Raw genomic sequence first — 26,669 nt, forward strand, 5'->3', positions numbered from 1 at the left:
ATGCGCACCTGCAACGCCGCTTCACCGTGACGTCATGACGCACGTCTCTCTGCTCTGTCCGACGCAGTTAACCCCATAAATGCCAGCTATCGCTCTCTCACACATTCATACAAAGTAATGGCGGACTTTTACTCTTTCTTCTTTTAACTTTTTCACAGCTTATGAAGCCTGGGCTACATGTTTCTTCAACATCAATCCAGAGAAGGGCACAAAGGTTGAGACGAAAAAAAAGTAAGAAGCAACTGTCGGTAAGCCCAAGGATCCATATTACCCTCATCGCTGATCTAGCAGATCATGAGGGGCGGGAGGGAGACCACTCTGAGTCGGAGACGGAATCGCTGGAGCAGCAGGTGGTCGGCTTCTTGGGGAGTAAGGGGATCTCTGTTGACAGGAGCGACATCGAAGCCTGTCACACTCTGCCTACGAGAACCAAGGGAGCGACACCAGTGATCATCATTCGCTTCACCAACAGAAAGAACCAGATTTCGATCCTAAAACAGGGTCGGAAACTAAAAGGAACGGAGGTGTACATTAACGAACACCTCACCAGGAGGAATGGTGAGATTGCCGTGTGAAACTGCTAGCTCTTAGGGAAGATGCTGTTCCAACACTTTGTGGCCCAATGGGTGAAGATGCCTCTCAACACGTGTGCTGTCAAGCATTCTGTAATACATTTGTTTTTTTAGGGCACTCAGCTAAGTTTGGCAGCTACTCATTAATGAATCTGGAGAGCAACACCATTATGGACATTCAACTTGTTCAGGTTTGTTTCTCTGACATAAATATATTTGTATTATTATTTGAATATTACATGTGTGTGTGATTTGTCTCGTATCTTTTTTGTTTGATGCCCACTCACTACCAGAGCAATGAAGTAGGCGGCAGTTACCACATGGAGAAGGAGGGACTCAAAAGATGCCTAGATCATCTGGAGGCAAACAGATTTAAGGCGGATTACATTGTTACAGACCGCCATCCACAGATCCAGAAATATCTGAGGGAACGGAACATCACGCAGTTCTATGATGTCTGGCACTTTGAGAAAGGTAAAGTGTTTCACTAATTCATAGCCTACACTTTTAGTTAGTTACTTACAAATCTTCTAGGAACATGTTTGTGTTGTGTGTTGTAAATAGGTTTGTCTAAGAAACTGGAGAAAGCATCGCACAAAGAAGACATTCTTAAGAAATGGCTGCAGAGCATCAAGAACCATGCGTACTGGTGCGCTACGTCATCAACCACTGGACCGGAAAAAGTGGCAAAGTGGACATCGCTGCTAAATCACTTGGAAAATGTTTATGATCATGAAGACCCCCTTTTCCCCAAATGTCTGCATCCTGAACGAGCGTCGAGGGACCCCAACAAATGGCTACAACCTGGTATGTGCCAAATTAACATTACACAGAAAATCCAGTGCTAAAATGATGCCACTGATATTTCACCATGTGTTATTTTTTCACTCAAGGGTCAGTTGCACTTCACAAAGCTGAGAAACTACTGCTTAACAAACGAGTCCTGAAGGATGTAGCAAAACTCAGCCATCATCACCAGACGTCATCGCTGGAGTCATTCCACAGTCTGATACTGCGTTTTGCTCCAAAGAATGTGTTTTTTCCCTTCATGGGAATGTTGTGCAGGTAATAATTTACACCATCTCGTAATTGTGAAAGCCATTGATTGGAATGATTGTCAGGCACACTGTGTTGTTGAATGGCTGTGCTTTTTTTTTTTTTACTATAGGTTGTATCTTGCATCAATGCACCACAACGAAAATGCTTCACGGGTGCAAGCTACGACTTCTGCAGGGCAGGCTGTTTATAAAGTTGTCTATCCAAAGGCGAAGATGGGGGAAGGTGTTGTGAAGCCCGTGAAAACAGATCCAACATTCAGTAAGTTTGTAAAAGATAATTGAAGATAATCTTTAAACACGCACGCGCACACACACAAATCAGTTTCGATTGTTATGGCTACATTCATTAGTATGTTAATGCTATATCTTCCAGACTATGTACATGACCTCATGAGGCTGCTCATGGAGGTTTTTGAGGACCCAACATCATTTGACGAGGAAATGAAGACTCCCCATCCCTCCAGACCTTTCGGCAGAAAATACACGCACTCCGAAGGCTGAGCTAGTTGCCCGTCACGTCTCCCGCTTCAATCTAGAGGTGGTCTGAAGCCTACGTAGTCACCAGATGGGAACTGCTGCCGTATCCGCTGCACCACACATGACGGGAGGACGACCCGACAACTATGTCCTAAATATCCCCAGCACCAGCTTACAAAGCTGCGATAGGCAAGATGCCTGAAACGCCTAAGGGAAAAAGAGCAGAACTTTCAGACCACCTGTTTTCAACAATAACCTCTTATAGGCTGGGCCTACACTGGGCCTTACTGTGCACCCCCCACCTCCCAACGAAACCAACTATTTTTTAATGGTCTGACCATGCTGAACATAAAAAAATAGTTGGCTTCGTTGGGAGGTGGGGGTGCACAGTAAGACCCCGTTGCTCGCGGCCTAATAGTTTTATTCTGTTTTTCTTCTAATGGTAAATTGATTCACATAATATTAATAGTATAATATTGATTTGGTTTTGTTTAGTAGGAGCTTAGACAATATGACTTACTCTTCATCTGTTGTGTGCCTCACAGGTCCATAATCATACTTGTAAATATTGTAAATATTTTGTAGACTGTATATGTTTAGACACACAGGCTCCAGGCCTGGATGTTGTGTCATACAGGTAATTGATTCTGGCACTTGGCTCATTCGTCGTAGTACCTAATAAATACAATAAGACAAAATAACTTCTGTGTAAAGTGACCTTGACCTCAGAGTACAACATGACTGCATAGGACAATACAGATTCAGGAAGCAACATCTGTTTTCCAGTCATACTTTTATTGAAAAAAAATTTAAATCACTGATTAGTTCTACATAACAATGATTGTTATACAGTAAATAGATGGCTGAGACAACAGTGAACAGGTGAGATTTCTCGTAACTGGTATTGCTGAAGCAACATCTATTCGAGTAGGATTGTTATTTACAAAAAATGGTATCAATGACTTCACATAACAAACATGGTACAGTTGGCTGGTACTACAGCAAACGGGTGAGAACGGTGAGATTACTCGTTTTCCTTTACAAGTGTACTGGTATTACTGTTGCTACTATAAATGGTAGAGATGATCTAAACATGCAACATATTTTACTAGAAGTTAATAAGGTTTTGTGGTGATAGTGGTAGGCTCCTCGTCTTCTGAGGAGAAATATATATATCTATATCTGTCATATGTCATAGATCTATCATCTTCGGCGAGATATATATATATATATATATATATATATATATATATATATATCTCGCCGAAGATGATAGATATATGACATGACATCGTTCTCAACAAACTAGCTTAGCCTAGATTTCTCTACAGCAGACGTTCTCCACTTCGTTGGGCATAGTGGCACAATTCCCGCAGGTGCACCTAGGTAGAGATGTTATAAGTTATAACGCTGTATTTTGACGGACAAAAGTAGTCAACAATATGCCATGTTGGGACATAAAAAGCTTGTTACGGACGCTTGAATAGTACGAGTAGTCTACTAGCCGCAAGCTAAGTCCGAAAAACTACGCTGAATACATGATAAATCGCCTGTGTGTATAACAGCATAAACAAAAGCTTACCACTGTGAAATGTCCTGGTCCATTCTACGACTAAAATCACGCTCGTCGTTAGCGTCTTCAGCTCCATTATCGCTTTCGGGGTCCGACTCAGGCTGAAATTGGTACGGCAGCACTGCAGCCATAGTAGACAGAGTGCCTGAAGAGACGTCAGCACTCAGCACCCTGTCAGCACCAAGATTCTAAATGCCTCAAAATTCTAAGCAACAGGGTGTTTCACATAGGGGTTGTAATACTCATAAAGTATGAGAAAAAAATAATGTGCTAGACAACCCTTTATTGTTGTAAATCAATTCTATGAGGTCAAACAAATTAAATAATGAACAGTAAATAGGGGCATAATAGGCCCCCTTTAACATAATCGCAAAACTGAACCTCCAGACCGAATAGTGGCCAAGTGTCTTCTAAAAGGAAAGTCAGATAACCTGATTTGTCTGATTTCCATTTGTTAGCAAAAAAAAGTAATTAAACTAACCGCACTGATGTAGTATAGAATTGTACTTTACCTAAACTACTATTTAAATTTAAATTTGTCCTTATCTCAATTTTTAAAACTTTATATATTTTTTATTATTACTATTTATTGTGCCCCCCCCCCCCCTCTCTCTCTCTCTCTCTCTCTCTCTCTCTCTCTCTCTCTCTCTCTCTGTATTAATTCTGTACTCGACTTGGGAAGCCCTGCACAAGAATTCCAATGTGTATGAACTGTCTGGTTTATGCACAAATGGCGAATAAAAACCTTTGAACCTTTGAACCTTTGATATCAGAAACTTGGATCAACCCTGAAAGGGGTGTGGATTTTGAAATAGAGGGCTATGAACTGTACTACAGAAACAGAGAACAAGACTGGAGGAGGTGTGGCTCTGTATGTGGACAGAAACCTTAATTACAAGGTGGTTAATGAAATGACAACTGCAATCGGAAATGTATTAGAATGTCTAACTGTTGAATTCTGCATGGAAAATAAGAAGAATGTGATTGTTAGCTGTATTTATAGAGCACCGGGTTCCAATATTGATATATGCAAGGAATGGTTGGAAAAAATTTACACAATGTCAAAGCAAGAGGTCATATTTATCTGTGGGGATTTTAATATAGATCTTCTTAATCCCAATAACCACAAACCAACTGAAGACTTTATCAATACAATGTACAGTTTAAGTCTCTATCCAAAAATCACCAGACCAAGCAGGATAACAACACACTGTGCCACATTGATAGACAACATATTTACAAACGTTATCGACAATAATACAATAAGTGGATTAATGATCAATGACATCAGTGACCATCTGCCAGTGTTTCTTGTTTACAATAACAACTACAAGAGGGAAAAACGGGAGAGTGCATCCAAGTACAGAAGGGTACGGACAGATGAGGCAATAAATGCTTTAAAAAATGAATTATTAAATCAAAATTGGGAACTATTATACAAAGAAGAAAATATTGATAAAGGTTATGAAATATTCTTAGGGATATTTAAATTGTTGTATGATAAATATTGCCCAATAAAATAAATCAAAATGAAATTTAAATATTCAGATAGTCCATGGATAACTAAAGGATTACAAAATGCCTGCAAAAAGAAAAATACAATATATAAAGAATTTATAAAGCTTAGAACCAAAGACGCAGAAAATAAATATAAGAAATATAAAAATAAACTTACTAACATTATGAGAATTAGTAAGAAAGGATATTACAGAAAATTAATAGATAATAATAAAAACAATATTAAAGGTCTATGGAATATACTAAATAATGTTATTGGAAATGGTTCTAGACAAGTTAATTGTCCACATGAGTTTATTGAAAATGATATGACTATTGTCAATATGGATGATGCAGTAAATGGCTTCAACCAATGTTTTGTAAATGTGGGACCAATACTGGCTGAAAAAATCCCTGTTCCTGTGAGATCTGATGACAGCAATTATGATTTCATAGACATTAATCCAAAATCAATGTTTCTAACAGCAGTGGAAGAGAGTGAAATTATAGAGATTGCTCATAAATGCAAAAAATGTTAAGCTTGCTGGTAGTTCTACCAGGAGGACTCAAATCACGCGCGGCTGGCCGCCAATCACCAATCACCAGCTACCAATCACCTGCCTACACCTGCTCTATAAAGAGTAGTCTAACATATGTCTTTGCTGCTCAGGTCTTCGTTCAACGCATGCTGCTGCTTTACTGTGCTTCTGATTATCTCGCATATCTCGTCGCTTAGTTGCTACTAGTGGTGCCGAGATGATGCCTCATGAAACGTCAAAGCCTCAAAGCCAGATGAACCACCTAAGTGGTTCGTGCTCGAAGCTTCAAATGAGTACGCTAGGGACATCTAGTGGTGAATGAAATTATGACAACCCAACCCAAAATGTGATTTTTGCTTCGTGTGCCGATACAACATTAAATCATTTGAGAATTGAAGTCATTTCAGTGATACATGTGTGTGAGTGTGACATTCATAAAATGGCACAGAGCTCATGCTAGAAAATAAATCATTTGGCAAAAGTGTGTCTTAACAGACGCTTTTATCCAAAGCGACTTACATCGGTAAATACACACATTGACACACCGACGGCAGAGTCAACCATGCAAGGCGACAGTCAACTTTGGAGGGAGGTGCAGGGGGGGTAATGTTTCACGTAGCTCCCTACGTGATGTTTACACAATGTGTGATGTTTCGATTGATACTACAGAAAATGCAATGCTCAAACTACTACGATCACAGACTAGTGGTATATTGAATATACCACAAGGTTGTGATCGCATACGGGACATCTTTATAGTCGAAATCTCCCGACTGAACCCATATTTCGAAGCAGAAGCCCGAGGCGAAGCCTCGAACGTCACACCCTACGTCATTTTGCCAACGTGAATCCTACTCGAAGCGGAGCTTCGCTGGGGGAGGAGCCGAGATACTCGACACACGCCTCGATGCCTCGACGCAAAACGTAACATCACTAGTTGCTACGTCGGTTAATACACACCAAGAGGTCATAACTTCGGATTCGTGCTGGTCGGCCTACTACTTCTGGTCCCGGCAAGCGAGCGCAGAAAGCCGTTCTTTTCGGTCCCCGGTATCCTCAACAACACCACCAACAAGTTCCCAACACGGACATCCGGCCGGTTCTACAAACCCTCGCCGAGTTGGTGCAAAGCATTGGCGCCAGGATGGACGCCGTCGAAACGCCATGCGGAACTCCCGGACGGGTCCAGGCCCCAACCCGCTGTCGTCGGTCGCCACGGCGCCTTTCTACTTCCAGCAACCATCCGGCTCGGCTTCCTCCGCCTTCACAGGCTACGCACCTTGCACGTGCCCTGCTACCATGGCTACTGCAGTCCCCGCGTTAGCCCCCGCAGCGTATTTTCTCTCACAGCTCTACCAGTCCAGCTTCAGGATGCGGCTCCCTCGGTTGGGTTAGGGGGTTTCTTCCAAGGGCAATGGTTTGCTGAGGGATGGCCAGTCGAAGCTGGTACGTTCGGCCTCGGGTCAGAGTCGTCTGCGCTGTTCGAGCTTTACCCTATCGCAGCAGCTAGCGTTCTGTGGGGCAAAGCATGGCGGTGTTAACGTCTAACCATGTTTTGCGATAACAAAGCAGCGTCAAAACGGCTGGGAAGGTGGTCTTCCACAGCATACGGATTTTACATCCGGTTGAATTCGTAGAGTTCGTTGCACACGTCGGTGTGGTACAACACAGAACTCTACGTTCGCAATCAAAGGTTCATAATTATCTTTATACCGTGCACTGTTTGGTTAACTCCTTGTGTCTGAGGTTTTTCCCTCCACTTTAACATGAATGAAGTTGATGGGTTTTAGGCACTGTGGTAACTGATTATTACTAAAGTTTTTATTGACGAAGGGCCTTTTAGATTGGTTCAGCTGCTGCTCACTAACTCTCAATGCGATTCACATATCGTTAAATTTATTCAAAAGATCCAAAGAACAGGTACATTATGGTATCATTTTATATGATTATTTATAGTCTTATTGTTAATAGCTTCAGTCGCGTTGGTATTTAATTTTTCATTTGCTCGTTTAGCTACGTATGACAGTTAACAATGTTGGTGTAGGCCTATTACAATTATTTACGCGTGTAGGCCACTCCTACTCGCTCGATATTTCAAAACGATTAGTGTGCTCTCTCAGAGCTGGGAGATATCATCCTTATTTTAACATATTACTCGAGACAGTGTTTTCTCACAGTTCTACGGATGCGTTCTCGGGTTCATGCATTCATGCGTCCACGTCTCCTACTCAGACTTTTCCCCTACACGGGGTATTTAATTTTTCATTTGCTTGTTTAGCCATGTATGTCAGTTAACAATTTTGGTGTATTACAATTATTTATGTGTGTTGGCCACTCCAACTCACTCGATATTTTGAATAGATTAGTGTGCTCTCTCTGGGAGTTTTCATCCTTATTTTAACATATTACTCGAGTCAGTGTTTCTCACAGCGTTCTACGGGTTAATGTGTTCTACGGGTTAATGTGTTCTACGGGTTAATGTGTTCTACGGGTTAATGTGTTCTACGGGTTAATGTGTTCTACGGGTTCATGCGTTCTACGGGTTCATGCGTTTTACGGGTTCATGCGTTTTACGGGTTCATGCGTTTTACGGGTTCATGCGTTTTACAGGTTTATGCGTTCGCGGGTTTATGCGTTGGGTTTATGCGTACACGTCTCCTACTCAGACTTTTTCCCCTACACGGGGCCTGACTTTCGCTGATGTCACCTTCTCTGCAAGGCATTTTTCATCTAAAAGCGATAGCCTAGGAGCAGCTGTTACTATTATCATTTCAAGAATCAACAACTCTGTCCTTACGCTTCCATGTTCCTTTATCTCAAGCTTCGGCAACGCACGTCCCCGAATCACCTGTTTATTTGCGGCCTGCCAATGACTAAAGGGTGGTTCAGAGTCAATCTCGCGACGGTGGTAGAAGGGTGCGGCCCACCATCTCCCCCCTACATTGGCCACTCCTTCCGGATTGGAGCGGCAACCACAGCCGCTGAACAAGGGTTGCCGGTCGCGTCTATCAAACGGCTGGGAAGGCGGTCTTCCACAGCTTACGAATCCTACATCCGGTCGAATTCATGGTTCTTCCTTCAAGCGCACACGATGCTCTAACGTCGGTTAAGGCAGGTTTATCACGTTTGCTACTACAGCTGTTTTTGGCGGCCTGTTTCCATTCTAGTTTAGTCTTTGTGTCAAGGTGTCACTTTTGTTTTTATTAGTTTAGACACGTTCATACTCTTTCTAGTGATATGTGATAAGTATTTTAAGGAGCTGCATTTTCCCTCACATTGCCACAAGGGGAGCAAGACCTTATTGAAGGCTGCTCCACCACAGAAGGAGCCGAAGCCTTTACGTCACCCCGGCCACGCCCACTAGGCCACGCCCACTTGACGTCCTCTCTAGCGGGTGGTTTCGAACTCGAGAGGCCAGAGAGCCCAGAGAGCCAGAGGCCAGAGAGCCACCCCGGGCCTAAGCCCGGGGGCTCGAAGTAGATCACGGTATTTTCCTCTCACACGCGTTAGATACAATTCCCTCCGTTAAGCTTCAGTTACCATACCGAAACATGCCGACTTTATAATAAATGAAGTCAGTTAAAAGCATCCCGGGATTGGACAACTTTCTTCAAGAATATGCAACATATTGAAATTCCGTTTAGGTATTATCAAAGATACAAGTGCGTAGATTTGTTAAATAAGGTAAACGGTCGAAAATTGATGTTGTTATGTCTTAAACAGTTGAAGTTCCGTTTGGACAAAACGTTATTACAGTTTATCACCTAGTTTAGGTCAACGGAAATGAAGACATTTTAGCAGTCTTACTTTGTAAAACACTTTCAGTCTCGTTTGTATTCGCCAACAACATCGCACTACGCATTTAATCATAGTTATTGTCATATGACCAGCATTGTTTTCCTCACGCGATAAAGGTTTGTCGATGACGACATTTAGTCATAATTTTCGGTGTCAAAAGCAACACTATTTGCAACTACTGGTGGTGGTGGTTATCAGGTACTAAACTCATAAAGCAAAATTCGGCTACATAACTCAAGGTTAACCTGCAGGAACCCCGGCAAGTTCGACCACGTCGGTGGATCATCTAGTAAACACTCTTTGAGTTTGGTGTCACGTTGGTGGTATATCATGGAAAAAATAAAACTCGGTTCGCTGCGGCGACCCCGGTGAGTGTGTTGACCAAAGCGCAGCGGTAACAACTCGGGCACTCGTGACTATGACCACGTCGGCGGCATGTTATCTATTACTCATGGTTGACTGCAGTAACCCCGGTGAGTGCGTTGACCATGTCAACGCACAACTGGGGCACAACTCAGGCACTAGTCGTGAGTTCGTTGCACACGTCTGTGCGGTACAACACAGAACTCGACGTCCTACATCCGGTCAAATTCAAGGTTCTTTCTTCAAGCGCACACGATGCTCTCTAACGTCGGTTAAGACAGGTTTTACACGTTTGCAACCATAGCTGTTTTGGTGGCCTGTTTCCTTTCTAGTGTTGGTCTAGTCTTGTGTCAAGCTGTCATTTTAGTTTTTATTAGTTTTAGTTACATTCATACTCTTTCCAGTGTTATCGTATTTCCATTTAGATATTATCGAAGTTACAAGTGCGTAGTTTTGTTAAATAAGGTAAATGGTTGAAAATTGATGTTATGTCTGGAACAGTTGAAGTTCCAGTCGAACAAAATAACGTTATAAGTCTTTATCGCCGAGTTTAGGTCAACGAAAATGAAGAGACATTTTAGTAGTCTTATTTTTGTAAAACACTTTAGTCTTGGTTTATTCGCCAACTATATTGTACTATGCATTTAATCACTGCTATTGTCACATGCCCAGCATCCACGTTGCGTCCAGTCTCGTTTTTCTCACGCGATAAAGGTTTGTTGATGACGACTTAGTCATAATTTTCATTGCCAAAAGCAACACTATTTGCAACTACCGGCGGTGGTGGTTATCGGGTACTAAATTCATAAAGCAAAATTCGGTTTCATAACTCAGGTTAACCTGCAGCAACCCCGGCGAGTGTGACCACGTCGGTGGATCATCTAGAAAACACTCTTGAGTTCGCTGTCACGTCAGTGGCGTAAATAGGAAAATAAAACTCAAGGTTGCAGCGGCAACCCCGGTGAGTGCGTTGACCACGTCGGTGGTAACAACTCGGGCACTCGTGAGTATGACCACGTCGGTGGCACGTTATCTAATACTCATGGTTTGACTGCAGTAACCCCGGTGAGTGCGTTGCCCACGTCGGTGGGAACAACTCAAGCACTCGTGAGTTCGTTGCGCACGTCGGTGCGGTACAACACAGAACTCCACGTTCGCTGCAGCAACCCTGGTAGTGCGTTGACCACGTCGGTGGGCACAACTCGGGCACATGCAAATTTAATTACCACGTCGGTGGCATAATATCAAACACTCAAGTGCAGGGCACTCGGAGTTCATTGAACACGTCGGTGTTCAACACGGAAGTACACAATATTTGCTGCAGCAACACCGGTGAGTGCGTGACCACGTCGGTGGCACATCAAGGGCACTCGTGATTTCGTTGACCACGTCGGTGTTCAACATGGAAGTTCACAATACTTGCTGCAACAACACCGGTGAGTGCGTGACCACGTCGGTGGCACATCAAGGGCACTCGTGAGTTCGTTGACCACGTCGGTGGTTCAACGCGAAAGCACTCAGGTCACGCAGCGACCCCGGAGAGTGAATCGACCACGGCAGTTGGTACAGCACGAAAGCACTCGTGGCTCGCTGCGTAACAGCTGCAGAGTGCTCTAAATTTTAATTGATCTCGTTTCATTTCATGTCAACTGCTTTTACGTGATTCATCGATCTCGCTGACGGTTTTAAGCTTATAGTTTTACGGTATGTATGATTGACTCTTAATATGTCGTATATTGGGTATGCCTTTTATCTTCCAGAAGCAGTATAGATCCTTGTCCACTTCTTCTACGCAGGTATGTATGGTCTCATTACCCCCTTTCGCTATTCTATTTTTGGGGTCGGCTCCGCCCCTGCCAGTCCCGGCAGGACATGCCGAGTTATCACCTATTTCCGGCGTAGGCCTACGTCCTCTCTTTTGGGGAAGGCTCCGCCCCTGCTAGTCCTGGCAGGATACGCCGAGTCCACACGTCACCCTGGATCAGTGACGGGGCTCATGCCAAAGATTTACCATGCAAAATATTCCCATGTCGTTATTTAAATAAATCCTGTTCATACTTATCAGTGATCGAGTCTTTATGGGAGAAATGTTAAGCTTGCTGGTAGTTCTACCAGGAGGACTCAAATCACGCGCGGCTGGCCGCCAATCACCAATCACCAGCTACCAATCACCTGCCTACACCTGCTCTATAAAGAGTAGTCTAACATATGTCTTTGCTGCTCAGGTCTTCGTTCAACGCACCTCCATCCACCCCACCACCACCAGGTCGGCCTCAGTCTACTTGTCCAGGGGAAGGCTCCGCCCCTGCTAGTCCTGGCAGGATACGCCGAGTCCGCACGTCACCCTGGATCAGTGACGGGGCTTATGCCAAAGATTTACCATGCAAAATATTCCCATGTCGTTATTTAAATAAATCCTGTTCATACTTATCAGTGATCGAGTCTTTATGGGAGAACAAAACTTCAACTGACTATTGTGACATTGACATGAAAATAGTCAAAGAGGTAATTCATGTAATTTCGAAGCCATTAACGCATATCTGTAACTTATCATTTAAAACTGGTAAATTCCCCAAAAAAATTAAAATTGCAAAAGTCATACCGCTGTACAAAACTGGAGACAAATACCACAAACTACAGGCCTGTTTCACTGCTTCCTCAATTTTCAAAAATTTTAGAAAAACTCTTTGCTGACAGATTTAACAAATTCATCAATAAACACAATTTACTAACTGACAGCCAATACGGATTCAGACCCAACCGATCCACTTCATTAGCAGTCATTGAGCTAATTGAAAAAATAACAAATTCCCTGGACAAAGAATTATGCAGCTGGTATTTTTATTGATCTCAAAAAAGCATTTGATACCATAAATCATGACAGATTAATCAATAAACTAGAACGATATGGTATCAGGGGGGTTGTATTAAACAGGCTGAGGAGCTATCTACAGAACAGGCAACAGTTTGTGAAGATGGGTGAACATGTCATCTTGTTTGGACATTGTCTGTGGGGTCCCCCAGGGGTCAGTATTTGGGCCAATTCTTTTTATTGTCTACATCAATGATATATGCAAAACAAAGAAATTACAATTTGTGTTATTTGCAGACGACACTAATATTTTCTGTACGGGAGAGGACTTACAGCAGCTTCTGGAGTTAATTTCAACTGAAATGTGCAAATTAAAAAAGTGGTTTGACAATAATAAATTGTCATTGAATCTAAGTAAAACAAAAATCATGTTTGGAAACTGTAATTTAAATAATGACGTAAATGTTAAGATTGACGGTGTTATTGAAAGAGTATGTATATAAATTCCTGGGTGTGACAATAGACCATAAGCTATAAGCTCAGCTGGAAACCTCACATAAAACATGTTAAATCTAAACTGTCACGAAGCATCTCAGTCCTGGGTAAAGCAAAGCATATATTAGATCACAACTCATTGCATATTCTTTACTGCTCAATGATCTTACCTTATTTAAATTACTGTGTGGAGGTCTGGGGGACCACTTACAAAAGCTCACTGCTACCACTAGTCACACTTCAAAAACGAGCCATAAGAATAATCAATAAAGCTGGATATTATGATCACACCAACCTCCTGTTTTTACATTCCCGTATCATAAAGTTCAATGACCTGGTTGAATATCAAGTTGCACAAATCATGTTCAAAGCTAGAAATAAACTGCTACCAGGTAACATTCAAAAACTTTTTTTTGACAGAGAGGGGGGTTACAATTTGAGGGAACAGTTAAACTTAAAGACACTGGCTGTACGCATGACTTTAAAATGTCATTGCATCTCAATTGGGGGGGGTGAAACTGTGGAATGGGATGAACAAGGAGCTAAAGCAATGTCCAAACATGATCCAGTTTAAAAAAAGGTTCAAAGCAAGGATTTTCAAAAGGTACAGGGATGAGGGACAGAAGTAAGAAGGAAAATATAAAAAATAAAATAATAATATTAATATTAATATGAAATAATATATCAAATATAGTATAAAGAGAGATTATGAGGAATACAGGAAGTATATATTAATTAAATAAATATTAATTATTGAACTGTGGAAAAGGGGTAGGATTAAATAAGTGTTACACTTCTTCCTACTCCTTTTCAGACATATTAATTGAATGTATGTAATTTTTTTCTTCGCTTTTGTTTATTGTAGTGTCATGTTTTTTATTTTGTTTGGTGTTATTTGCGATGTTTGATTTGTATTTTGATATGTCTGAAATAAATGAAATGAAATGAAAATCAAAAAATCATGAGTGGAGAGAGACTAATTAACCCAACCAAGTGGTGCCACTCCTTTAGCGGTGCCACACGCAGGCCTACATACTGCCCTGCACCTGCCTTCAGGTGCATCTCTCTCGCGCACACATACACACACACACACACACCTCTGAAGGAACTCCAGTGTCCACACACACCTCTGAAGGAACTCCAGCGTCCACACACACCTCTGAAGGAACTCCAGCGTCCACACACACCTCTGAAGGAACTCCAGCGTCCACACACACACACACACACACACACACACACACACACACACTCAGCCGCAACGACCCACGCCCTGCACTTGTGCTGAGACGGCTCCCTGGGACTGTTCCCCAAGACTTATTTCTTATTACTTCTTTTCTTATATGTGCATAATGTGTAAAATGTGATGCGTTGCGTTTACTTGAAGGAATCCAGGAAACCGGTTGCCTTGAACAAGTCAAGTACATTGAAATATAATTTTCAAGTTAGGTGTACTATGGAGGCTAAGTACACCTTACTTGAAAATTCTATTTCAATGTACGATATGGAGCGATTTTTTATTTTATTTATTTTTTTGGGGCCCCTGATTGGCCCGGGCCCGTACGCGCCCGCATACCCTGCTTACCGATAGTTACGCCACTGATGGGAGCCTCCAAACAGGTTCTCCGTCGTCGTCGTCAGCAACAGGTGGCCTGTAAACAACTGTCTCAAAGAAGATCAACAGTACCATTATCAATGCAGCGATTCAGAAATAACGGGTTGCACTCGCAACCAAGCAACACTACACAATAACAAACATAGTCTGGTATGGTTGTTTTAAAATTTGTCATTCAAGTAAATCCGGGATATTGATTATCTTATATACAGGCGATACTACTAGAATTGTATAGGTGTTGACTATTCTACATATTACAGCTGGATAGGGTCGGGCCCCTCAGGTGATGCATCGTTCACTTTCATCGGATCATATCTGATCCCCATGTAAGCCTGAATGGCACTTGGCGCTTCTGTAGCGCTCACTGCTGTGGTGATCAGCAGATGCAGTAGCCCTCGTGCGCAGGGAATACAACGGCAGCCGGTGACAATTAACACGGTCTCTGCATTTATTCCCGCGACGGGCACTTACTGGATCATGCCTTTCCACCTCCCAAACATATTCTCCATCCATCCTGTGAAAGGGTCATTAATGCCGGAGTTCTCTGCCAATTCTAACCTGAGGGATTGTAATTATGCCAGCAACCCATCCGGAGCTGTGTTATTGGGGATAAAGTACAACACGTTGTGCCTATCATCACATTTACCCCTCCTTGCTCTGTCAATAACATTTCCATATCTATATATATTCCTTTTAACTTTATCTGGTAAACTGAACGAAGTGTTGCTGATTATGATACATGTAATTTATCCAAACTATATATATATATATTTTTTATATGGTGGACAACCAAAACAGAACCGATTCAAATCCTGCCGTTATTTCCGAGTGTGTGTGTGTGTGTGTGTGTGTGTGTGTGTGTGTGTGTGTGTGTGTGTGTGTGTGTGTGTGTGTGTGTGTGTGTGTGTGTGTGTGTGTGTGTGTGTGTGCCTCATGTGACTGTTACTCCTTGCTCAGCGGACGTAGTTTATAGGCTCCGGGTGTGTCTGCATCTGGTTCTGGAACTTTTGTTTTCAAGTTGTTCAAAAACATATTTCCTATAATTCAATTTTTAATTGTTCTAATGGAAGTCCATTATGGGACCCTTGAAATGTAAGTGTAAGCATGAATCTAACCGTAAGCATTACGTGCAAAGTTAGCTGTGTCAGAGTGATACACGGTACTCATCTTACTTCTGGAAACATTGGACCTGAATATTGTATGCGTTTCAAATATGTTTGTATTATAATTGATCTATTTAGTGCTTGTACGGATTTTAAATTTTTGTTTTGAGTGTCCCATTCCTTATTCTGAGCTGATTTCAACCTTCAACCTTGATTTAATATTCACACTACATCCCTCCTTGCGCATTGCTTCAGCCATGCGCATTAAAATTAACCAATCCTAACAACGGTGTAGTGCAACCAAGTTGAAGTTCCCTTCCTTAATCATCTGTACATAAACCAATCTATTATGAAGATAAATGAAGACCAGTACATACAAAACCAAAGGTCGATAGTTGTGGGTCTATGCAGCCGTCTTGAGACCACGCTGTTGTTAAATGCAGTAAACCGTAAATGTTTCATGAGTCAGTATACCTGTGTGCCGTAACTTATCAGAGTAAAAAAAAAAATCAGACTATGAGACGCTGACGTTGTAACAAAGCGTTACAGCAGTAGCAGTGGCATTTGAAAGGTTAACCCACTACTTCTGAATCTAAATTGAGCCTATATTGTCCCTGGCGAGCAGATGTATTGCTAATCCCTCTCCTATTTTATAAACCCAAAAAGATGAAAAAAGGGAAATTACAATGTTAAAATTTGTATGTTCAATATCACTTCTTTGTAACCGTATCTGGTTCCAACAGTTACCTTCATTATACTACCCGATTGTCCTACACTAACTATGTATATTGGATGACCTAATCTTAATTTATTCTACGTATTGTTCGCATTTGATGTTGTCCACACTTGATTCACTCCTATGTACATTGCATACCACATCAAACGTGTATACGCCTTATTCTCTGCCTTTTGCATACCACATCAAACGTGCATATGTCTTAGCAAAGTGAAGTAAAGTAAAACGCAGTTTTATCTTTACTTATTTATAGCTATACATGTCCCGGACACGTCCATTACTATTTCCAAAACAGTTTTTTTAGCTACGCAGGTCCCAGACCCAACTCTACCATTTCATGAACAGTATTTATTATTATAATTATCTAGTTTTTTGTTGGTCAACATCAAATCGATCCATTAATTCAACCTTTTAATCCTGACCCACTTGAATTCTCCCCGAAGGAGCCCGTTATTGTGAATTCTCCCGGAGCCTCCCATTGAGCTCCACCGTCATCACTTCAGAACACTGCAGGAACGATTAGTCGATTAACGCGTGGCTCGGAGGCTCCCAAGGAGCGCCTCAATCCAACGTCTGACACAAAGTCTATGGGGGAATCTTGAGCCAGGGCAATTAAAACTGTCTAAACTAGGTAGAATAAGAGTCATCCGAATTATGCACATCTGGGCATTAAATATAGGGTGAAATTCTAAAACAAAACAAAAACTGAACCTAAAAGAAAAATTCAGAAGTTATTGGGTGAAGCAAATGTTATTGCAAGTTAATTATAATGAACCATTTTCTAATTATCTTAGTTTTATATGTGGTATGCTTTCAATATCCCCTCGTGTATGCAACAGTCGAGTAACCTCCATTATTTTGATGGCTCTGACACACACAAGACATTCACACATGGTATATGAATCCACCATTTGTTTTAATTTTATATTTTTACTTATTTTTATTTTCATTTTATTTTTATCTCTATATACACATTCTTAAAGGTCCCATGACATGCTATTTTATGTATTCTTTAATATAGGTATTAGTGGGCAACTAACACAGTATTCAAAGACGTTCCCTAAATTCAGCCGTGGTGCAGAGTTACAGCCACTCCGAGCCAGTCGCGGTGGGCGTGTCAAGGAGGAGGGTGGGGGTGTGGCCCTGAGCAGCTTGCAGCCACCATGCGCTCTGTTTACAGTGGATGTATCCCAATGGCGAGCCGCACACAGCCTTTAGCCGTGTTCTGTAAATATTCTAGAACACACGGGAGTCCTGGAGCAGGAGCTCTATATCTAAATATTATCATATAGCCTACACAGATATCTATATCATATAATATATATTATCACGGCCAAAAGCTGTGTGAGCCGATATTATGAATCTCAAACGACCGCGTTGGGTTCTCCGACGTTCCTGGTTCTTCAACGTCCACATCAATGTGAATACACACACTGTAACGCAAGTGTTTCTTGTCGGTTCTTTGACGTGTCTTGTATTTCCACAACGAGACTGTCGTGGGGATTATCTGAGCCATGGTTGAGAAGGAATTGGGGGAAAGGAACTTTGATTTGACTCGCCGAAGTACATGAACTGCGACATGCCGCCGGTTGCCGCGAGGCACCATCGCCCGGCAGCGGGCAGCCGGCAGCAGGCAGCGCGCGGTTCAGTCGACTGCAGGTTGATGTGAAAGTGGAAGAACCAGAGATGTCGCAGAACCCGACAAAGTCGTTTGTGATTCATAATATCGTCTGGAGGCGCACACAATATGTTATATGATATAGATATCTATGTATATGATATTATTTAGATATAGAGCTCCAGGACTGTAACGCAAGTGTTGTACACTTCCTTGTTATTTGGATAACCGTTCTGCTGTTGGTGTGATGGCGCATAACACGTCGGACTCTCGTATCTGGTATTTCTACAACGAGACTCGTATTGGGGGTTATCTCAGCCAAGGTTGAGAATGAATTGGGGGGAAGGAACTTTGGCTTTGACTCCCTCAAGAACATGAACCACGACATGGAGGAGAAAGGGATTGTTGGCGGCGAATGTCTCCCGCTTGAGCCCGGCTGAGGGACCACCGCCGGAGGCGGAGGTGCATAAGCGCTGCCCGGCAAAGATCCCTTTCTCCTCCTTGTCGTGGTTCATGTTCTTGAGGGAGTCAAAGCCAAAGTTCCTTCCCCCCAATTCATTCTCAACCTTGGCTGAGATAACCCCCAATACGAGTCTCGTTGTAGAAATACCAGATACGAGAGTGCGACGTGTTATGTGCCATCACACCAACAGCAGAACGGTTATCCAAATAACAAGGAAGTGTACAACACTTGCGTTACAGTCCTGGAGCTCTATATCTAAATAATATCATATAATACATAGATATTCAGACGATATTCTGAATACCTCCAGACGATATTCTGAATCACAAACGACTTTGTCGGGTTCTGCGACGTCTCTGGTTCTTCCACTTTCACATCAACCTGAAGTCGACTGAACCGCGCGCTGCCTGCGGCCGGCTGCCCGCTGCCGGGCGATGGTGCCTCGCGGCAACCAGCGGCATGTCGCAGTTCATGTACTTCAGCGAGTCAAACCAAAGTTCCTTTCCCCCAATTCCTTCTCAACCATGGCTTAGATAACCCCCACGACAGTCTCGTTGTGGAAATACAAGACACGTCAAAGAACCGACAAGAAACACTTGCGTTACAGTGTGTGTATTCACACACACATGTGGCGCTCGCACGGTCGAGTCTCATTGGCGGGCCAACGTCTCTGGGCGGGCCAGGCAGAGTAAGGGGAGGAGCTGAGATTCCTCATGACGTCATGAGCACAGATTTCCAAATCAGCGCGCTTGAGCCTCCGTTTTTTCAAAGGCGAGCAGAACAGCTAGTGCTCGTTTTACACCAAACGCAAGTTTTAGCCACTGGGGGACCATAGGCAGGCTAGGGGAACTCATATTTATGTTAGAAAACCTCATAAATTGAGATTTTCATGTCATGGGACCTTTAAGAAAAGCACGAACGAAGATGCATCATGACATGCATCAACAGACCTAAAAATAAGCATATTATTCAACAATTTGAGACCTCAGATGGGATTTCTCCCTGCGAAGCCCTTCATTTTCTAAAGGGTCCGCAGAGAGGTCCGCTGAGTGGCCAGGAGTTCTTACACCTTCAGAAGTGTTGCTGAGGACAGCTGCCTCACAACAAACCAAAAGCCTTTGTTAACCATATGGTCATCTCAGTCATCATTCCTTAAGATGTCATAAATATGGGGTTGGCCGTTCCTTATCTCTTGCGTCTCTGCGCTTCCCTGGGGATCAAGGATAACAGGCCCAAACCAACACAAGATAACAAAGGAACAGAGTGAGAACTGATTTCCACTAACCTCAAAGGATTTTGAACGACCCTGCAGAATAACAGGGTGACAAGACCACATGGGAAAATACAAACATACAAAACTTAAATTTGAACATTATCAAAATATCTTAATATTAAAAATCTGCATTTCAATATTAGGCATCATACTTCTGTTGTTACCGGAACGTTGTCAGTTGGGAACAGTCGGGGTTACGTACGGCTGTGCGTTTTGGTTGACCATTAAACTGGTTGTGATATATTGTAATAATCGAGTATCTTGTCGTGTAATGAAAAAACGTAACACGTATATTGTTAATTAAAATTAGGATGAATTATGGATTACATTTTATTACTTATGTAATTTAATTGTAAATATTGCCAATTATTAACCATAGATTACGTGAAGACTTTTATTAAAATATTGTTATTTTCATAGTCTGTAATGAAATATATATTTTATTCTTTCTTATTTTGGTATTTTGGACCTCGTCAGGTCTGTTGAACTATGCATTTCTACCGCTTGTCCTCAGGATCCTCTATTGGGGGGGACTCTTCCGCTCTCCTACGAGGCAGGTTATCCCAGAATTCTCCTAATAAGAATCCCCAGGCCTGGATAATCCCCGGACTTCTGTGGACGAGCGGTATGCATGCTAGGAATAATTATCTAAACTCCACATCATGAACGGTTAGCCTCTAAAGTTGTCACTTTAGAGGCTAACCGTTCATGATGTGGAGTTTAGATAATTATTCCTATTTTAAGATTACCGTGTATGTCGTACAGGGATCTGGTTTGATGTTAGACCCCTGGGTTGGTGTCCTTTTGTAGGACTTTTTCCGGTTCTGGAATCCGGCTTTCCTAATTGTTGAATACAAGATAATGCATGCATATTGGTGGTACGATATTATATCTATTGCAATCGCTCCAATGCAAGCAATAGTTGACCTTTGAACACCTCACGCAGTGTTATTCAGTTTATTCGTATGTAGTGGCTGATTATAGCAGAATTTGCCCATGTACCTTTAATATTCGCAAAAAACGTATTGTAATTGTGTCTACAGCAGTTAAGCTAACTCCCTCATTGGGCACCGTTTAAAACCATGTGCGCCATTTATTAATTAGACATATTATTCTAGCAGTTAAACCCTGTGTCTATTTGAACCAGCCTGGTTCTCTACCTGTCTTGCTACACAAAACGCATGTTGAATAGACAGAAGGGCTTAGCAACCTGAAAAAAAAATAATTACTGTCAGTGTTTGGCATTCGTTCTTATACTGCCATTTCCTGGAGAGAGAGAGAATTAAGATCAAATGCAGAGAAGTAAAAAGATGAGTGTTTGGCAACTATAATGCTTGTGTTGCCACCTCCTAAAGAGAAAAGAGAATTAAGATTTTATGCACAGAAGTAAAATGATGATCGTGGGCAACTGATCGTGATTAGAAAAGAGAATATTTGTAGTAATGTTAATGATTAGAATGATGAATGTCGGGCATCCATTACTGCTCGGGTTGCAAAGGCCTGACGAGAAAAGAGAACAAATTTAGTACAAATGCAAGACATTTACAGATCGTTTAAACTATTAATGTTGGTGAATCAATAAACATTGATTACAACCTACACAAATATTTGCGTGTTTTGCCGATATCAACTAGGGACTGGCTCCCCGTATTTCAGCACCAAGACACACAGACCCTCAAATATACAAACACTTAACTAAATGTACATCCTGGTTCCAACACATGGCTAGGTGTGAGGGTGGGAGGGGGCAAGGGGAAGAAAGAACAATAAGACAAGAACCTCAATTTAACTAACAATAGAGAGGCGAGTGGCCTTCTTTTAGCAATATGAATAAGGAAGGGTAGGGGAAGAGAATGTTTGAAGGTACAGCCTAGGTGTGTTCCTCTTTAAGTTGCAGGGCTGTGTGATCTGCAGGGAAATCAATAGGTCTTTGTCTAACAAGTTGTTGTGGCATGGGGTGTATATAAATGTATTAGATCCCTCTGATTCAGTATGAATGTTAAAGTCAAGATTGGTTTTGAATGGCTATTTAATTACCCTATTGTTGCAAGGCAAATTTGGTGTCGTCTGGTGGGGGCAGATAATTAAGGGGATTCTTGAGCTTGATGAGGGGATGGTAGATCTGCTACTTGGAAAGCTGGGGGTCGTCTAGTTGGGACTTATAATAGTTATATTCTTGTGGTACATTTGGAGATGTTGAGATGTAATTGGGAATAATCTCGTTTTAACGAGTAGGGGGCACTACCAAGAACTACAAATATGGCTGCGGTGCAAACTACATGCGTATCAGCCGATAAAAGAAACATTCTGAGTTCTATATGTCCGGCTGATATCTGGGGTACCTTATAACATAAGGCTACCACTTAACCGCAATTTGTGTTCTCAATACACTCTGTTTCTGCGCTGTGTGTACATTTATATGTACACAGATAGCCCTATGAGATCCTTGGATGATAAGGGTAACTACAAATAGAAGTTATCGTTGTTAAAGAGAGAGAGAGCGAGAGCGAGGTGTCGTGGGAGGGGTGGGGGTTGGTCTTTACGAGGAGGTTCAGGCGGGAGGAAGAGACGAGGAGGAGATCCATGAAGGGGGATCGGAGGGAGGGGAGGTTGGATTCACTATCAAGAACTACAAATAAAAATAGCGACGGAGAGAGAGAGAGATAGAGAGGTGTTGTGGGAAGGGTGGGGGTTCATTCTATTCTCTGGGGAAGGGGGTCTTTATGAGGGGGGGTGGGAGACAGCGACTAAAGGATGGGGAAGGAATTTAAGGGGTGAGGGAGGGCCTACCTTTAGACAGGCAGGCAGACAGAGAGAAAGAGCGAGGAATTGGGAGTTACAAGATTTTACAACGTTAATTACTTTTCAATATTCCATATTGAAACTGTGGAACAACCTTCCTGGTTGCCCAAAAGTAATATGTCTGTACAAACAAAGTGGATTTACAGATTTATCACATGTATACATAAATATTTTTCTCCCATAGATGTTGAATTCTATTAGTTACAAAATTATAGCCAAACTATTGCTTTACCGATGGTTTTCAACTTATTGCTATGGATTTATTGATTCGTAGAGGATGAGGGCACTTAATGAGCGTGCGGAAACTGTAGTTATGAACTAGATATTGATATTTAAATCAAGATCAAACTAAATACCTCAAATATTGGAATGAAATATACAATATAATACTTCCAGCTATTGACTAGTGAAATGTGACAATTTTACTTGCACCATTGGCTGAATAAGTAGCTGCCAAAACATTGTTATCATTTGAAACAGATGGATCTTTAAGGGAATATATTTATGGAGAGAGAACATATTTCTACAGACAGAAAGACAGATAGACAGACAGACAGACATAACACCCCGGGGGTCCCTTTGTGCAGGCTACCATTGCCTTTCCAAAACAGCCAGGAGCACCCAGGTCAATATTATACTTGTTGCCTTCAATAAGTGTGTGCTTGGAGAGAGATAGAGAGAACATACCTCTAGAGAGAGAGAGAGGTAGAGAGAGCAAGAGAGAGAGAGTGTGAGCGAGAGAGAGAGAGAGAGAGAGAGAGAGAGAGAGAGAGAGAGAGTGAGAGTGTGAGCTAGGGAGAGTGTGAGCTAGAGAGAGAGAGAGTGTGAGCTAGAGAGAGAGAGAGAGAGTGAGCTAGAGAGAGAGAGAGAGAGGGAGAGAGAGAGAGAGGGAGGGAGAGAGAGAGAGAGGGAGAGGGGGAGGGAGAGAGAGAGAGCGAGAGAGATCTGCTATTGCCCAGGTCAGACATCATGCAGTCTTAACAAAAGACTTACTAGTGCAGTCCCTACCTATTTGCAGGAGAGAGAGAGAGAGAGAGAGAGAGAGAGAGAGAGAGAGAGAGAGAGAGAGAGAGAGAGAGAGAGAGAGAGAGAGAGAGAGAGAGAGAGAGAGAGAGAGAGAGAGAGAGAGAGTGAGTGAGTATAAAAGTGAGTGAGTGAGTGTCAAAGTGAGTGAGTGACTGAGTGAGTATCAAAGTGAGTGAGTGAGTGAGTGGGTGTCAAAGTGATTGAGTGAGAGAGAGAGAGGGAGAGAGAGAGAGAGGGGGAGGGAGAGAGAGAGAGAGAGGGGGAGGGAGAGAGAGAGAGAGAGGGGGAGGGAGAGAGAGAGAGAGAGGGGGAGGGAGAGAGAGAGGGAGAGAGGATGTAACACTTTAGCTGAGCCCCCTGTTGCTCTCGAGCAATGGCATTTGTTTCAAAAAAGGGCTCTGACTATAAAGACTGTGGAGGTATGAACAAAGGAAGCGCACGTTTCCAAGGCGCGCCGTCCCTTTAAATCGTACACCACGTGGTACATCCAATAACGCGGTAGAAACAAACTAGTTAGGTTTGACCCAGATAGCACTGGCCAAACGCACTGTATTGGATCTCTATAAGAAGTATGAGATTCCTGCAAGTTTGTCCCCACGGCGGGTTAGCGAGGCACTCAAAGCAGATGGGTTAAAACTGCGTAAGTTTGCCTCTACGGCTGCGTTATATACTATACGAAATTGCACTTTCGATTTTCAATGAACCGGGCCTGGAGGAATCAAACCCATTCAAACTCCACAGCAAACAAAGCCAAGCCACCGGTTTTATGCAAGTAAGCTAGATTAACGTTAATATTTGACATTTTTCACCCCACCGTAATGGCTCAAACGTTTTGTGGTCGGTTATAAATAATATCTTCTGTACTGGCTTAACATCCGTACATTCTTCATACAACACAAAAACCACAGGTATTATTTCTCCCACGCGGTACAAACATTAGATCTAGACGGGATTGGATACTGTCTATCGACAAACCCATAAAGACACTCCTAGCCCTTTGCTTCTTAAATATAATTATTTTATTTAATCTGTTAGCGTATCCGAGGCCGTACAACCGGCTGTTTTAATCCGAGGTCAAGACCACGGAGCCTTGCGACCAGACGGAGGCACAACAAGCTCTTCACCTAAACGTTTCTATAACTAATTCTATTGCAGATTCAATCTTTAAGACAATGGGCTCTGCTTACCTAATTCTTGAATGGCCTGCGAAGAGCTTGTTATGCGTCTCGGTGGCCGCGTGGTTCGAGTCTCGGTCCTTAGAACTTCCAAGAACGCCAGGGGTCACCAATTGCTGAGTTCTTCAAGGAAAGTGGAATAGCTTTTTTCAAATCCAAAGGAATAGCTTTTAAGAGAGTTTATTTGGTATCTCGTATTTTCGGTATGGTAAACTGAGACTACGAAGCAAGGAGAGATTGAAGATGTATCTAAGCACGTGCGAGCGTTCTCCTAGCTGATCAATAGACCTAACCCTGTCCAAATAGCTGCCGGAAGAATTCTGAAGACATGCTCGATCTGTAGGCTGTTATGGTCTGAACAGCGCGGTCCGGAAGTAGTGGGAGGAGCCGATGTGAGGTAACCCTCGGCTTTCTCGCCTGGTCTGTGGTGCTGCCTTCTGTGGCTAAAGTATTTATTGCAGCCTTCAGTAAGGTCTTGCTCCCCTTGTGGCTATGTATAGTATTTACGGCTTATATGTATGGTCCTACTCCCTAGTGGTTAAGTGAGGGAAATACAGCTTGTGTTCTTAAAATACGTAACAGGACACAGTTCAATAGATTATTTTCGTGAGCATGAGCACGATACATAAGAGTGTGTACCACACTATCTGCTGCCAAAATTGTAGTATCCACATTCCATAATACAAAGCATGGACCCTTTGTTGCATTTGTGGTTTTGACGCATAGCCTACCTAGGGTGCACTGTACTTTCTGCCACACCCCTTCTGAAGCTCTCTCTCTCTCTCTCTCTCTCTCTCTCTCTCTCTCTCTCTCTCTCTCTCTCTCTCTCTCTCTCTCTCTCTCTCTCTCTCTCTCTCTCTCTCTCTCTCTCTCTCTCTCTCTCTCTCTCTCTCTCTCTCTCTCTCTCTCTCTCTCTCTCTCTCTCTCTCTCTCTCTCTCTGACAATTTAAGTGATTCCGTGAGACCATCACGGACTGTGAGTTAAGCGCCCGTGGTCGACTGGCTAGTTGAAACGGGGATCCGTGTGTGAGCCACGGAATAACAGTGTCATTCACTTGCATTGGAGCCAATTCCGTAGCCACATCACGGACAATTTAAGTGATTCCGTCAGACCAGCACGGATTTTGAGTCAAGCCCCCGCCGTGGTCAACTTTGGCACACACACAGATTGAAACGGGAATCTGTGTGTGTGCCACGGAATATCAATGTAATTTACTTGCATTGGAGCAACTTCCGTGGACACATCAAGGACAATTTAAGTGTTTCAGTGAGACCACCACGGGTTTTGAATTAAGCCCCCGTGGTCGACTCGCTCGTTGAAACGGGGATCCGTGTGTGAGCCACGGAACATCAGTGTCATTAACTTGCATTGGCGCAAATTCCGTGGCCACATCACGGAAATCTGCGTGATGTGGCCACGGATTTCGAGTTAAGCGTCCGTTGTCATTACACGGATTGCTGTGAGACCAGGTTGCCACATAGCCTCTAGGAAGCAGATTCAAACACACAAGCTGCATTACCCTCACATAGCCACTAGGAAGCAGGATCGAACACTTAAGCTGCAATAACTACTTTAGCCACAGATGGCAGCACCTTTAGACAGGGGCGGAGCCATTACGTCACCCTTGCCACGCCCACTACATAGGCCACGCCCACTACATAGGCCACGCCCACTTG

General features: G+C 42.8%; 2 protein-coding genes across 2 annotated transcripts in view; one reads left to right on the forward strand and one right to left on the reverse strand.

Moving 5' to 3' along the window:
* skap2 (src kinase associated phosphoprotein 2) overlaps nt 1-26,669 on the reverse strand; it is a 362,220-nt gene that overhangs the window by 53,757 nt on the left and 281,794 nt on the right. The gene's annotated exons all lie outside the window — the stretch shown is intronic.
* LOC132460223 (uncharacterized) lies at nt 35-3,417 on the forward strand. The gene is made up of 8 exons (XM_060055323.1): nt 35-56; nt 292-558; nt 687-763; nt 866-1,046; nt 1,137-1,379; nt 1,466-1,637; nt 1,741-1,889; nt 2,004-3,417. Exons 1-8 carry the CDS (start codon nt 35-37, stop codon nt 2,129-2,131), a joined length of 1,239 nt encoding a protein of 412 aa, XP_059911306.1. The 3' UTR covers nt 2,132-3,417.

The sequence above is a fragment of the Gadus macrocephalus genome, chromosome 6, assembly GCF_031168955.1.
Source record: "Gadus macrocephalus chromosome 6, ASM3116895v1".
In the NCBI taxonomy this organism is placed as follows: Eukaryota; Metazoa; Chordata; class Actinopteri; order Gadiformes; family Gadidae; genus Gadus; species Gadus macrocephalus.

Coding starts and splice junctions, on each gene's coding strand:
- LOC132460223 (XM_060055323.1), top strand. CDS start 35: ATGACGCACGTCTCTCTGCTCT. Junction 57..291: donor GACGCACGTCTCTCTGCTCT/GTCCGACGCAGT, acceptor CTGATCTAGCAG/ATCATGAGGGGCGGGAGGGA. Junction 1,890..2,003: donor GAAAACAGATCCAACATTCA/GTAAGTTTGTAA, acceptor TATATCTTCCAG/ACTATGTACATGACCTCATG.